The sequence below is a fragment of the Scatophagus argus genome, chromosome 1 (assembly GCF_020382885.2).
Source record: "Scatophagus argus isolate fScaArg1 chromosome 1, fScaArg1.pri, whole genome shotgun sequence".
NCBI classification, from domain to species: domain Eukaryota; kingdom Metazoa; phylum Chordata; class Actinopteri; family Scatophagidae; genus Scatophagus; species Scatophagus argus.
The window spans coordinates 1,876,064-1,890,889 of record NC_058493.1 but is presented as its reverse complement, the minus strand read 5'-3'; the positions used below and the strand labels follow the sequence as shown (position 1 = coordinate 1,890,889).

The window sequence follows — 14,826 nt, the reverse complement described above, 5'->3', positions numbered from 1 at the left end:
CAGTGAGGCACTGAAGTACTGTTTGAGTAATCGTTCATTGTATTTGCCAGTAATGTGCTACTGATGGAACAGTAAAAGGAAAGAGAGGCTTGCCCCAAGAGACCAGATGGTGTCCAGGTCCTGGGCTGAAGCCAGATGCTCCTTGGGGATAGTTTTACTCCTTGTTGTTCCAAATGGGGCTCCAGCCAGCAGCTAGTGTACATAAACAAGGACAATTCGATTACCCCACGGTTGCCTTAAAAGGTTAAAAAATAAAAAGGTGGTAAAACTGAGGTGACCCTCCATTCCATCCTTGCTCACAAAATTTATGGGCACAGACATCAAATCTGCAGAACACCCATGATGTTTCATGTTAGATGATATCACTCAGCAGAGGTTAGATTAGGAGATGTGTGAGAGGAGTCCCAACACATGATAGAGGGTCAGAGAGATGTCAAAGAAATAAACAGAGGAATAAATTTAGGCATTGGGAACAGGATAAGTCATGTCTGAGGAAATTGCTTGTGGCTGCACGTCGATGACAAGCATAAATTCAGTTGGATTTTTTCCTCTGTTCTCTGTTTTTTGACTTTGCAGTTTGTGCTTTGACTCCTGGGTGGATGTATTTTTTAAGTTAGCACTTGAGTGACCCTCCAAAAAGAAAAGAAAAGTTTAGTTAGATAAATTTGAATTTAAAAAAGTGATATTGGCACTAGCAGTAGCATGTACATACATACAAAAGAAAAATGGGATGATGTGTTCTCTTCTTAAGCTTGGATCCTCTGCCAGAGACCTGGGAATTTGAGGGTTTTGCACAGTATCTTAGCTGTTCCAAAGTCTGTGCTCTTCTGAACAGAGACCACTGATGTTGTACCTGGAATCTACTGGAGCCACTCTTCCAGTTTGAGGGTCACAGCCCCCAGTGGCCCGATTACCATTGGCACCACTGTTATGTTTACTCTCCACATGTTTTCTAGCTCCTCTTTCAGCCCTTGGTATTTTTCAAGCTTCTCATGTTCCTTCTTCTTGATGTTGCTGTCGCTTGGGATCATCAACTTTGCTTTCTTCTGTTGTTTGTTGACCACCACAATGTCCGGCTGGTTTGCTGTCACCATTTTGTCTGTCTTGACCTGGAAGTCCCACAAGATCTTTGCATGGTCTTTCTCAACCACCCTGGCAAGCATCTTCCACTCTGACATTGGGAGTTCCAGCCCATGCTCACTACAGATGTTCCTGTACACTATGCCAGCCACTTGGTTATGGCGTTCCGTGTACGCTGTTCCTGCCATCATCTTATACCCTGCTGTTATGTGCTGGATTGTCTCAGGGGCATCTTTGCACAGCCAACACCTGGGGTCATGTCTGGTGTGGTAGACCCCAGCTGTGCTGTCCTTCGATCCAGTCTTTTCTAGCCATTGTTAGGATTTCTTGATATCAGCCACTTTTTCTATCTGTCGGTGGTACATGCCATGCAGGGACTTGTCCCTCCATGATAATTCATCCTCTTCCCCCACATCATTGCCAGGGTTCTGCTGAATGAGGTATTCACTTAGAACATTTCTGGGGACCATCTTCCTGATGTATTCCTGTATCTTTGTTGTTTCATCCTGGACAGTGGCTCTGACACTCACTTGTCCTCAGCCTCCCTTGTCATTCGGGCTAGAGAAGTGTTGTCAGATGGTAACAAAGAAAGGGAAGATGATCAGAACAGAGGGGGTTGAACTATCAGAAGGCAACATTACAGATGTTCAGGACAACTACAAATACCTTGGGATCCTGCAGGCAAATGGAAACCATGAGGAGGCCGCAAGGAAGTCAGCTGCAGTGAGATATCTACACAGACTGAGGCAAGTGCTGAGAAGACAGCTGAGTGGTAAGAACATCAACACATATGCCCTGCCAGTCATCAGACACCCTGGTGGCATAATAAGTTGGCCAAAGGAGGAGATAGAGGCCATTGATATTAAGACAAGTAAGCTCCTCACAATGTACAAAGGATTTCACCCCAAGTCCAGCACCCTGAGACAGTACACTAAACAGAATGAGGAAGGCAAAGTACTAGTGAGTGTCAGAGCCACTGTGCACGAAGAAACAACAAAGATATAGGGATACATCAGGAAGATGGTCCCCAGAGATGTTCTAAGTGAATACCTCAGGCAGCAAAAACGTGGCAGTGATGAAGAGGATGAACCATCATGGAAGGGCAAGTCCCTTGTATGAAATGTAACGCTGACAGATAGAAGAAGTGGCTGATAACAAGAAATCCGACCAATGTCTAGAGAAGGTTAGACTGAAGGACAGCACAGAAGCACTAATCATGGCAACACAAGAACAGGCACTCAGTACAAGATCAATACAGGCTGGGGTCTACAGCACCAGACAGGACCTCAGGTGCAGGCTGTTCAAAGATGCCCCTGATACAATTCAGTACGTAACAGCAGAGTGTAAGATGCAGGTGGGAACAGCATACATGGAACGCAATAACCAAGTGGCTGGCGTAGTATACAGGAACATCTGCACTGAGTATGGTCTGGAAGTCCCAAGATCAGAATGGAAGACACGTCCAAAGGTGGTTGAGAATGACCAAGCTAAGATCCTGTGGGACTTCCAGATCCAGACTGGCAAAATGATGATGGCAATCCAGCAGGAAATTGTGGAAAACAAGGCAAGTAGTGATAGTAATCCCAAGTGACAGCAACATCAAGAAGACGGAACATGAAAAGCTAAAAAATAACCAAGTGTTATGTTTTTTTAAAATGAGACCCCAAAAACAGGCACTCAAAACCAAGGTCAAGTTAAATAAAAGCTTTTACTTAGGCTTGTACGAGAATGATCCCACAAAAACAGAGTCTTTTGATTAACTAACAAGAGTCCATGTACTACAACCCAAATCACCAAGGGCTGAAAGAAAAGCTAGAAAAGATGTGGTGTGGCAACAGTGGTGGCGGTGGTTATTAGGGCACTGGGGGCAGTGACCCCCAATCTGGAAGAGTAGCTGGTCTCTGTCCAGAAGAGTGCAGTTGTAGGAACAGCTAAGATACTGTGCAGAACCCTCAAACTCCCATTAATGTGCAAAAGTCTTAACCCCCAATTAGATTTGTTGTTTTTGCAATGCTATAATGACTGCATATAATTATTTCTAGTCTCTGTATTAGAATACAACCAGAAAATATAGGAAATGTGTATGCAGAATTAAAAAAAAGGAAAAGCAGCTTTTATAGAGACAGCTGTACAGACATAAAACCACCCACCCTCAAAGGGAAATCAGCAAACAAACTGGACACTCAAAATGTGGTATTCATGCTGTGCTAAAGAAATTTGAAGAATCAGGAGAGGTCAAAAACAAAAAACAAAAAAAAACTTTCAAAATCCGATGAGAAGTTTCTCAGAGTTTCTTTTTTGAGAGAAGAAGTCCAGAAAGGACCTGGCTCAGCATCTAGCAGCTTCATCAGGATGCCAAGCTGACCCTTCAACAACACAAAGAAGCTTGATCAGGAATGGTTTCTGTGGAAGCGTAGCAGCCAAGGAACCACTTTTTCCCAAGGGGGACAGAGTGAAAGGCTCTGAATTGATGGGATTACGAATGCTGAAAAATACAAACAGGTTTTAATTTATCATACCATTCCTTCTGGTAAGCGCAATCCCAAGCACACTGTCAATGTAGCAAAATTATATTTGGAGAGATGATAAAACACTGACAGTCATGGACTGACCTCCACAGAGTACAGACCTGAATATTATACAGGCAGGGATCACCTGGACGGAGAAAGAAATAAAAGACAGCCTCAATCTAAAGAAGAACTTTGGGAAGTGCTGAAAGAAGCCTGGTATAACAAAAGATTACTTTAAGAAGCTTCACAATAGTCTCCCCAAAAAAGTTCAAAATGTGCTCAATGCCAAGGGAGGTCACACTAAATACTGACTTTTGCCTGTAGAAACCATTTTGTTCTGAAAATTCATTTTTCGTTTTTTAATTCTATGCACACATTTCCTGTATTTACCCTGTATTTAATTACTTTCTCTCATATCTATATCTATATCTGTATATAGATATAGATAAATATATCAATGTCCTGCTGGCAGATACAGGAGAGGGGGTGTTGTAAGTGAGATATGGCTAAAGATATGGCTAGTTCTCAAAAAAGATTCGCTATTCACTATTCAGGAGGTGCTTGAATTGGTAACATCAGCTGACACTGGGAGGGCAGACATTTTTATTGAGTCTGCAGATAGTGAGAGTGTGGGCAGTGCAGAGGACAGTGGAGATAAGAAGGTGGTGGAAGTTATGTAGAGCTATGTCTTTTAAAGGTTCAAATGAAATGTTCTTAGAATCAAATTTACATGAACTGCTGTCTGTGTACTGTTACTGCAGTTAAATCTACCTTTTGCATAGATTTCAAGATGTTTATACAGACCTATTAGAATTGCTGGTAGCATGGTAGTAGTAGCAGTACAAGTTATGTTAGTAGTGGTGTGTGTGTCCGTGTGTGGTCGCGACACGTCACACCAGAACAGAGGTCATTAGTTAAGCAGAACACAATTATACCCATGTAGCCCATAGAAATTCACTGAAGCTCATGGTCATAGAGCTGCGTTTCTCATTATTTTTTCCCTAAAAGGCATTGGGAAATGTTTTTTCAAAATCAATGCTTTCGTGAGTCTATCTGGTCATAGTACTGATGTAGTAGTCAAATGAGTATTTGTTTGAATGTGTGATCATAAGGACTTGTACTTCCATGGTGTTTTACTAAATATGGTATGATACAGAAATGGCTGTATCTTCAAAACTACAAGGAGTTATCAAAGGCTTGGTACCAATGGATTCAGAACAGCATAAATCTCAAAATTCAATATTTTGTTAAAGTGTAAATTTGATATTTAGCATAAATTTAATGATGAACTTATTTTTATTTATTTATTTTTTTTTTCAAAAAAAGCAAATTTGTACCAATTAAGGTTTGACAAATATGTGAAATCAAAAACTATGATTTTGTTATGTTCACATTGACTATATCCACAGCAAAGGTCAAAGAGAAAAACTTCCGTGGTGCTTTCATTGTTAAATCATTAGTTATTAATGGTTTAGGGTTTAAATGACAACATACTATTTTAAATACTTTATGCTTTACATGTTTTCGTTATTCATTGTCATCTAAATAATGTCAAGGATTGCTGTTGTATTGTTGAACAGGATGTATGGAATCAGTCATCATTTGTAAAGTACTCAGTGTCAGAGACTTGCTGACCTCTGGTAGGACGATGAAGGCTCCAGTCATGATGGTTAGGACAATGTTGATTCCAAACAACCAGCGGAGGAAGATAAAGTAGGATGCCACACCTGACCCAAAGTGACCTCAACAGGAGAGAGAAAATATCTGACTGAGTACAGCACACATTGCACACAAAAGGTAATGTTGTGGTAAACAACCAACATTACAAAGTATCAAAATTATTTTCAAAGTAGCTTTTATGTATCTTTCTGTGGCCTGAAAAGGTCTATCCTTGTATGACTTACACTGCATAGTATAACCATATCAAATGATAAGTGTCCCGAAGAAAGAAGAAGAAAAGTAAAGAAAATAAAGATTGATGATTTTAAAGTCATCAGTCAGCTGAGTGTAGCTGCCCTCCACTACCTCCTTCAATGTGACAGATACCAATATAAATAAATGATAGTGTTTGGGGCAAATCCAGGGATAAATCTTTCATGAATCTGTGGAGAAATAAAAAAAAAAAGACTCACTTTCGATTTTCTTGATCCTCGCTTCCCAGGGAATGAACAGAACTACAATGTTGTAAAACACACGGGAAAGTTTCTTCAGCAGCTGCAGGAGGGTAAAGCAAAGTTTAAAGAACACTGAGAAATTCTGGAATTACAGTAACCCTGGACACACACACACCTCCAGTGGGCAGGTCTATACCAAACTTTAATTCAATCTAACGCTTCTTTGGGTAAAGCTGTGTTAAGTTTAGGCACAAAAAATAAGTGGCTGAGGTTAGGCAAAATAACTGTTGGTTTTGCATAGTTATAATAATAAATACTACTTCTACCTTTGTTTTAGAGATAACAGAGACAACAATCATTTGCAAGCCACCAGAGGTCTTTGTCAAGTCATGTAAATTATCGGTGTATCAAATGTTTGCATAAACGACTAATGTAGAAATTCATTTTAGCTGTGTAAGATGAATGACATAAGTTTAACCCTTTGTTTTGGCACTGCTGACAGATTATTGACCCAAGCAGACATTGTAACAAGTTTTGTGTCGATTGCATTACAATTGATGTAATTTTAAAGCATATGTTGATGTAGTCCACAAGAGAACAGACAAAATGTAATTCTTTGAAACTTCTCACATCTCATGATGTTAAGAAAAATAAAGTCATAACTGAGATGATGATGATCATAAATCAAGATATAAGGTCAGCTGGGCCACTGATTCTGATTTTCAATTAACTGGGAGCCAAACTGTAGATTTAATAACTCATCATCAGGCTGCTCACTGAAAGTCAATTTACTCTAATGGGGCCTGAGCAGCCAGAACATTTTAATTAAACTGAGCCATAACAACAGGCTATAAATTTGCTCATGCTGCTGTGCCATGGCTGCATAGCTCCATTTCTCTGGGTCTATCTTCTTCATGTTGTGTGTGCATGTGATACAGCAAGACAGATAAAGAAGATATAATGATCTACAGTATGTGCAGGATTCAGCAGCCTGCACACAATAAATCTAACATGTTTTATTATTCTGGCTCTGATCATCACAATACTGCAATGCAGTGAAAAAACACAAAGAAGCTCCTCTCATAAAGGTCAACAGAATAAACAGAGTTGTGCTTGTACACTAAACCACATATTTCACTGAAGCTGCCCACAGCGACAGACTGTAGGAGGATGTCAAGTCAGCCAGAGCAGAGCCATCTTTGTCGTTTTTAAATTCACAATTCTGTAGCACCATTGTTTTGACCACAGTTATAATTTTTATAGCGTGGACAAGATATGTTCAGTATGAAAGTCCATTTTTGCAAATCTGATGGAGAAAAGGTCTTGAAAGTCATTATAATGTAAACTTTATCTAATGATGACTTAATATCTCAAAATATTCTAAAATCTTTCTAAAATAATGAGTTCCTAATGTAAAAATTATGAAAAACTATTTCAAAGGAATCATATTCATTATATTCTATATTTTGAGTTTCTCACTGTTGAGACTGTTGCACATTATTATGAAATACCAACTCATTATTTTGAGATATTAACTCACAAGTTTCTTGTTACTTACAGGACCTTAGTTTGTGTGTGTTTTAAAATCTGCTCTAATCCATCTTTGAAATGTCATAAATGAACATACATGTCCTTGTATTCCACAGTCTGTCTCTCTGTGGCAGCATGAGAAAAGATGGGTTCATTTTATTTTGTGCCTTGGCTACCCATTAAAAGGGCTTAACCACCATGCTTAATGGATCAACAATAATGACCTTTAAGAATACAAGAAATATTTAAAACCAGCAGAACTGAAGAAACTACTTGAGAGTCATTCTTTGATTTTCTAACATTCAAATTTTTAAGTTTTTAAAAGGCTAAAGTTATTTTGGTTCTTTAGCTTCCATATGCAAACCTTGAAGGTTAAATGCAACATGTACAAGTAAAAAGTCTTATACAAATGCTGTTTCTTTTTCTCTACACAGTCGCATTTCAAGCAAGGGTCAGTATTACTGCATGTTGAAGAAAGCTAGTGTTAATGATAGGCATGGTTGGAATGTACATACATCAGCTCCTGCAGTCTGGTAACCTCTGGTTCTGGTCAGTCGGCCTTCATACTTCAGAACAATCTCTCTGGCCTGCCTGGAAAACAAACACACACAGTTCAGTTCAGTTTATTTATACATTGACAAATCACAACAAAACATATCTCATTACACTTTCCAATTCAGACCAAACTCTTTAATTTAGTTTTTTGTACAAAGAGACCTAACATCCCCCCTTGAGCAAGCCCTTGGTAACAGTAGGGAGGAAAAACTTCCTTTTAGAAGGCAGAAACCTCGGAGCAGACCCTGGCTCTAGGTGGGCGGCCATCTGCCTTGACCGGTTGGGTTGAGAGAGAGAGAGAGAAAGAGAAATGTGGACGCTCACTGAGTATATTTACTCACATATTGAACTTGTTCTTTACTCAGTTATTTACATTTTGTGCAAATTTTCACTTCTACTCCACAACAGTTTTTTATTTTTTTGGCCTTTCTGTTGAGGGCTATGTTTATACATTTGTGTGTACATATATTTTAATGAGTTTTAAAATGATGATTGGTGGTCAGAGTGTGAATGCACAGTCTGAGACAGTAATGGGTGAGGTAGAGGTCAGGATAACACCAATGTGAAGTTGATGGTGTTTGTGCTATCAGTTACATTATTTTCTGTGAATTACATTACAGTACATCATCAGTTATAACGCATCAACTATTTTAACTCTCTGAAAAAAACAAAAACAAGCACTATGAAAGAGTTCTTAGACTTTCCTGCCAGTAATCTAATGCTTTCTTTAGTAAAATTCAACACTCAGACTCTATCTATAAAGCATGGAAACTCTATCTGTCTGTCTCTCTGTCCTTTGCATATCTTGAGAACCATTCACCGGAGTGATTTCACACTTGGTGGATGTATTGAGGACCCACTGAAGTGTAATGTCTCTCTCTCTCTCTCTCTCTCTCTCTGTTTCTCTTCTTTATTTTGAATGTGTCGTTTACACACCAGTAAAGTGTCTTGAGATAACTCAAGATAAGTTATGAATTGGCACTTGAAATAAAATTGAACTGAATTGAATTAATGTTGAGTTTGAAGTTGTGCTGTTTGGTCAGGTTACTCTGGCTGGGTGGGTGAAAGGTGGAATGGACAGTGATTGTTTCAAGGTCCATTGCACTTAATCCAATGTGTTTGCTTGTTATTCGGTCATTATTTCAGCTCTTGTACTATTTTATGTAATGGGTGGTATTATATGGCACAGGTGGAGCTGTTACTACTGTCACTGTTATACTGTTGCCCTCTTGTTGATTGAGACAGTAGCTGTTGTATGTGAGAATACATTCATTCCAGTATGTCTATGGGCCCCTAGTGTGATTTCACAATTCTAAATGTGTACTCCTTAATAATTTACATACATTATGCTAATTACTATTGCCTTAACATTTTAAATGATTATGCAAACCAATACTAAACCCAGAGTGTTATGAAACCAGTCTTAGCAGGCTGGTAGCATTAAAATAAACTGGCAAAAGTCATTCTGATTTACAGCCCATAAAGTAGCAAAACCAGTTCGTCCTGTCATCCTACTGGGGACAATTCAGTGGGCTGTGAGCCATGCATTAGTCAATGAAGACACTCATTGTGCACTTTATATACTCTCCAATGGAAACTGTAGCTTGTGGAATACTCACGGTTTAATTTAGTGATAACATGCCTTTAGCTGGGCTTAGAAACTTGAACATAGAAAAGCTAGGTAATAAGCGATTTGTGATGTGAAATATGAGCTGTTGCGATGTGAGTAATGGCAGACATTCAGCCCCAGATTAAAGGGGGTATGAAATCGCAGACTTGCATCCCTTCCCTGATGTTGGTAATAAAACCTCTGCGGTAATAACAAACTGCCCATATAAAAGCTGTTATCCATGGCACATACTCAGCACATCCTGGGAGCTCTCTATCTACTCCGCTTCCCTCTGACTCAGCCTGTTCTCTATCTACTAGCCTAATTACATTTCATCAAATGTTAGAACGCAGCTGTCACAGTTATGTGTGTGATCACAACACTTGGGGATAAGCTTCTTTTAAAACGTGGGCTTCCAAAGGGCTTTTGGACACCTTGCATAATGTTACTGTACATTTCATACATGTTGATCCGTTTTTCACAGAGGTGTTTATGGAAAAGATTGTGTAGTGCTGAAAATAAATGCATAAAAATAAAAAAAAAATAGAAAATTACAAAAATAGCTCATACATAATGAGGAAACATCTTGAATGAATTCATTTGCAAAACATTCACTTACAGGATATTTCATTTCCAACAGTATAGAATGGTGGTAATTAAAGCTTGATGTGCATTCATGTGTTTATATAAGACCAACCAAAGCATTTGCTCAAACTTGGGAAAATGATGGTAATCTTGGTTTAATACTGAAAAGGTAAAGAGTCACTTTAAATATTAGACAGTATTTAAATGTGAGACAGTATTTAACCAAAATGACCAAAATTCAACATTCAAAATGCCTTAGCAGCCTGAACCTAACTGCCTGCTGGGCTCATGTGAACAAGAACCCTGGTAATTCAGAACTTACTACACTCTCCATTCACCCCATAAAGTAATTCATAAACTGGAAAAACACTTAAGTAGCAGTTTCTACACTACTAAATCGTGTTCAAAATGCTTGGTTGATCTACAGATGAATTTCATTTACCACATACAAAATTACACATAGTCATCATGTGTACCGATTGATGGTTGATGGTTTTGTGACTGGACTGCTAAGGTTGGCACTTTCCTTTTAGATTCAGTGATTTATATTTTCCACTTTCCACCAAATGTACATGAGGGTGCGTTTGCATGTGTTTGTGTGTGTGCTTAAGAGAAGAAGAAGAGAACCAACACTCCACAGATACAGAGGGAACAAATAACAGTGGGGTACTTCAGGGCTTTAAGCTTGCGTCTCATTGGCCACGGTCTGGTCCGAATGTTGGCGATGATCTCTTTCTGGTACTGAATGTTCTGGAACATCTCCTCTGGGTCGTTGCTGTCCACCCGCTCATCATCCTTATCTTCATCATCTGAGGAGCTGCAGGTTAAGACACAGAGGCACAATGAAAGTACAAAGAATATGTCATCTCAAAGAATGTGTGAAAATAAGAAAATGATTTGGGTGTAAGGAATGGCTGACCCTCATGTTTATTAAAAAAATAAATAAATTCAACTACATTATTAAGGTACCATTGTTGTACCACAGAAGTAGTTTTATTCTCCTATTGAAATACTAAAAATAAATCTGAATGAGATCAGATGATGTTAAAGAGATCAGATATCTGAGAGTGAGTCCGAATGAAACCACTAACATGTCACAGTAGAAGCTATGTTTACTGTTTCCTGACTGGCTGTGAGCTCTGGCTATTTTAGCCTAGCAGTTTTGTTTGTTTAATACATGTCTGATTCGATTTGTGATGACTTTCAATGCATTTTAATTTACTTAAACTGATGCTTAAAGCATAAAGTCCCTCTCTAGTCAAACAGTCTTGGATGTTTGAGTTTCATTGTACAGAATGCACACAAAGAATTATTCCAAGTACAGTGTTCTTTCACACAATAAGTTACATTAACATAAAAACAAGAATTAAGTAAATGTTAATAAATGTCTCTTGTTAATTTTTATTAAGGGTTATTATGTAAAACTAATATGAATATTTGTATTTACTTGTTCCACTATTCCTTAACTTATAGAATAAAGTATAAATTATTGTGCACATTATACTGCATAAGTATTAGATAACCATATTTGTCCTTTATTTAATGCTACCTGTGACTCAAGTTGAGAACAATGCATAAGAATGCTGAATAGGCATTACTTTTAGTACCATTTAGTATAAACAAAAGGAAATAAATTCATCATGACCATCTTATATCAATATCATTCATTCCAAATTTTAAAAAGATGAAAAATGTTATGCTACATGTTAAAATGCATTTATTTAATTTATAAAATATAAACAGAAAACTGATTTAACAATAAGCAATGTACTGGATTATGAAAATAACAAGAGAAACATTTTTTCCTCACAGTCGTGTGACTTGCATGTTACATGTTAAATAGTCAAATACACTCTGTGTTTAATGTAAGAGAACCTGATATACACTGTGAGCATACTGAATGTACCATGTGAAATGGTAATCAGTATTCTAATTACAATCTTTTTGCCCTTTTAACTTCGAATTTTGTCTCCTCCATTTATGAAATAATGTTTTTTGTTAATCATAGCAACATGTATAATTGGCTGATGTTATTTTGTGAAAAATTCTGATGGATAATTTCCCAGCTGGGGATTAATAAAGTATAATAATAAAAATATAGATAAATAAATAATAATAATAATAATAAAAAACGAATAGAGAATGACTAAGGCAGAGGATATGGAATCTGTATGGTAATGCATTTCCCAACTGCCAATAGGCCTTTAAGCCTCTTACAAGCCTAACAAAAAAAAAAAAAAAAAAAAAGTGACTTAAGTCATGAATTACACTGTATTCATGACCCTTAAGAAAAAATACTATATGTGCATAAGACTGTTATGCAATATCTGCTGCTCATCTTTAATTAAATTCTTAATATTTTCTGTTATACAAATCCTCTATAACATTTATCAGCAGACTTAATCTGGTATTTTATTCGAAGTAAATGAAAGACAGGGAGGTCAGCTATATTTCTTATGTGTAAAACATTCCATCTTCAAATAAATGAGATACATCAGTTACCTGCATAGCATACCATGATTCAAATACTTCAGCATTAGGAAACAAAGGAACGAGGTTTTGCTTTTTGCCCACATTCCCAAATCCAAAACATTGATAACATATTACTTGCATTAGGACCAAGTTACTATCAGTTATTATCAAAATAATCCCTGACATAAAAATATATTATTATTGTAATATATATATAAATGCTAATAATTAAACTACAAACTGAACTAAATGCAGATACACTACATTTCTCTCTTTAAAGAACACATTTAATTTAAAAGTGATTAATATATCAATCATATATATATATATATATATATATCATGTACCAAAATAATACACTTCAGCAATTACACTTCTTGAGTATTTAAAAATTAAACTATTATACATGTCAACAACAACAAAGACACTGATTCATTTCTCTTTGGGCCAAATACTGTACAAGAACATGAAATATGTTACTCTACAGAAAATACAAAATTAAGCTAATTCAGGTCAACAGGATGATTTGTTATCAATGTAATTAGTGACAAAATTAGTGACTTTATATATATATTATTCATAGAAATAAACTTTTTTTTATTTGACTTGACTAACCAACAGGTTCCAACAGGATGACCCATGTTTTTAGATGGCAGTAAATAGTAACACAACACACAGAAACTCCTTGTTTTCCCAGATGATTAGGTTTAGTGAATTAGTAATTGTATAACCTACAGGATGTCATTTAAGGTTCGGAAAAAGGATAACCATGAGAGAGAGAGAGAGGGAGAGAAAGAGAGCAACGGACAAAGAGAAAAGCAGAAAAGATTGACAGAAACCCAGACAAAAGAAAGCTTGACAAAAATGAAAGAATAAGCACACTCACCCCTGCTGATGGTTCTGGTAGGCTGAATAAATCCTTCTGGAGTTCTTTCGGATACTTTTGTGTCTCTTGGCTGAAAGCAGAGACCTGCTGCTGCTGCCCACCAAAGGGTCAGATACTGTACTCATGCTCTCTCTGCTCAGAGTGCATGTGCTTGATTGTGTTGATGAAAGCAGTATGTGCAGGTCAAGATGTGAACAGACGCTGAGTGCTCCTCAGCCTGACTGGACTGGAGCATCTGCACTGGAGATACCTGCTGAGCTGTAGCCCCATTGGAGCATCACACAATACAGCAGCACGGACTGAAACTCACTCCCTCATCAGTCCAATCACATCAATACTGCCTGCTTAAAGGGACAGCACCAAACCTGACCACTTCTACACTATATGGTCAAAGGTATTGGGACACATGACCATTACACCAACAGAGACTTTAATGACATCACATTCTAAATCCACAGACAGCTTTGCAGCTATAACAGATTCCATTCTTCTGGGAAGGCTTTCCACTATTCATGCAGTAGAGCATTTGCGAGGTCAGACGCTGATGTTGGAAGAAAAGGTCTGGCTCACAGTCTCCGCTCCAGGTCATTCCAGAGGTGTGGGATGGGGTTGAGGTCAGGGCTCTGTGTGGGCCAGGAAAGTTCTTCCACACCAAACTCATCCAGCCATGTCTTTATGGACCTTGATTTGTGCACTGGAGTACAGTCATGCTGGGATAGAAAAGGGCCATCCTCAATCCTCATCCTGTCTGCCTCAAGCTGACGTATCCCAACCCCTGACAAACAGCCCTGCACACCGGAATAATAAGAAATAATAACAGTAAATATTATAAAGAGGTGTGTCCCAGGACTTTTGTCTATATAACACATCATCAACTGTTTTAAATCATTCTGAACCTTGCAAAGCCGGCAGAAGGTCAACTGTTTAGGACTTAACATTAAAACTTTTATTAAAAATAATATTAACACACCAGAGGCTTCTCCCACTCCTAAGAGGGAATCTGTTGAAACCCAGCTTGTTCTCTATATTGAGCATCTATGGCAGTCAGCCAGGAATTTAGACTGAAGTGTGTCTGCACTGTATAACATAAATTAATCATTCTCATTAATTAATCAGCAGCAAAACTACTATGTTATATGACATATCTATCAATATTTCTTAGCAAAGACCAACATCATGAAACACACGGCCTTCATTTTCAGAGACAGCACTGAGAAAGGAGAAGAAGCAGGCTCCTCATACTGAGGACGTGAGACAAGGTGAGATTATGAAATAGCTATTTAGAGTTATTACAAACAATTTGCTATTGGGGTGTTGCAGACCTTTCAACTGTCTAAAGACCTTTCTCTAAAGACAGTTAAACTTTGGAGTGTCACGTGGTCCACCATCATTTTCAGGGGGTTCAAAGTTGACAAAGTAACTGAGGGGAAGAATAATTTCAGTTTTAAGATCGTGGTGATCAGTGAATCAGAATCAGAATCCAAA

At 37.8% G+C, this 14,826-nt stretch overlaps 1 protein-coding gene across 1 annotated transcript in view; it reads right to left on the bottom strand.

Moving 5' to 3' along the window:
* Window positions 1-13,754, bottom strand: part of LOC124058707 (transmembrane channel-like protein 3) — a 31,860-nt gene extending 18,106 nt beyond the window's left edge. Inside the window, exons 1-6 of the mRNA XM_046388247.1 lie at window positions 13,342-13,754; window positions 10,654-10,800; window positions 7,750-7,825; window positions 5,723-5,804; window positions 5,226-5,332; window positions 94-192 (exon numbers count right to left, since the gene is read on the bottom strand). Of these exons, the coding sequence (XP_046244203.1) occupies window positions 94-192; window positions 5,226-5,332; window positions 5,723-5,804; window positions 7,750-7,825; window positions 10,654-10,800; window positions 13,342-13,466 (636 nt within the window). The 5' untranslated portion in view covers window positions 13,467-13,754. The remainder of the gene's footprint in view (window positions 1-93; window positions 193-5,225; window positions 5,333-5,722; window positions 5,805-7,749; window positions 7,826-10,653; window positions 10,801-13,341) is intronic.
* Between the last annotated feature and the right edge of the window lie 1,072 nt (window positions 13,755-14,826).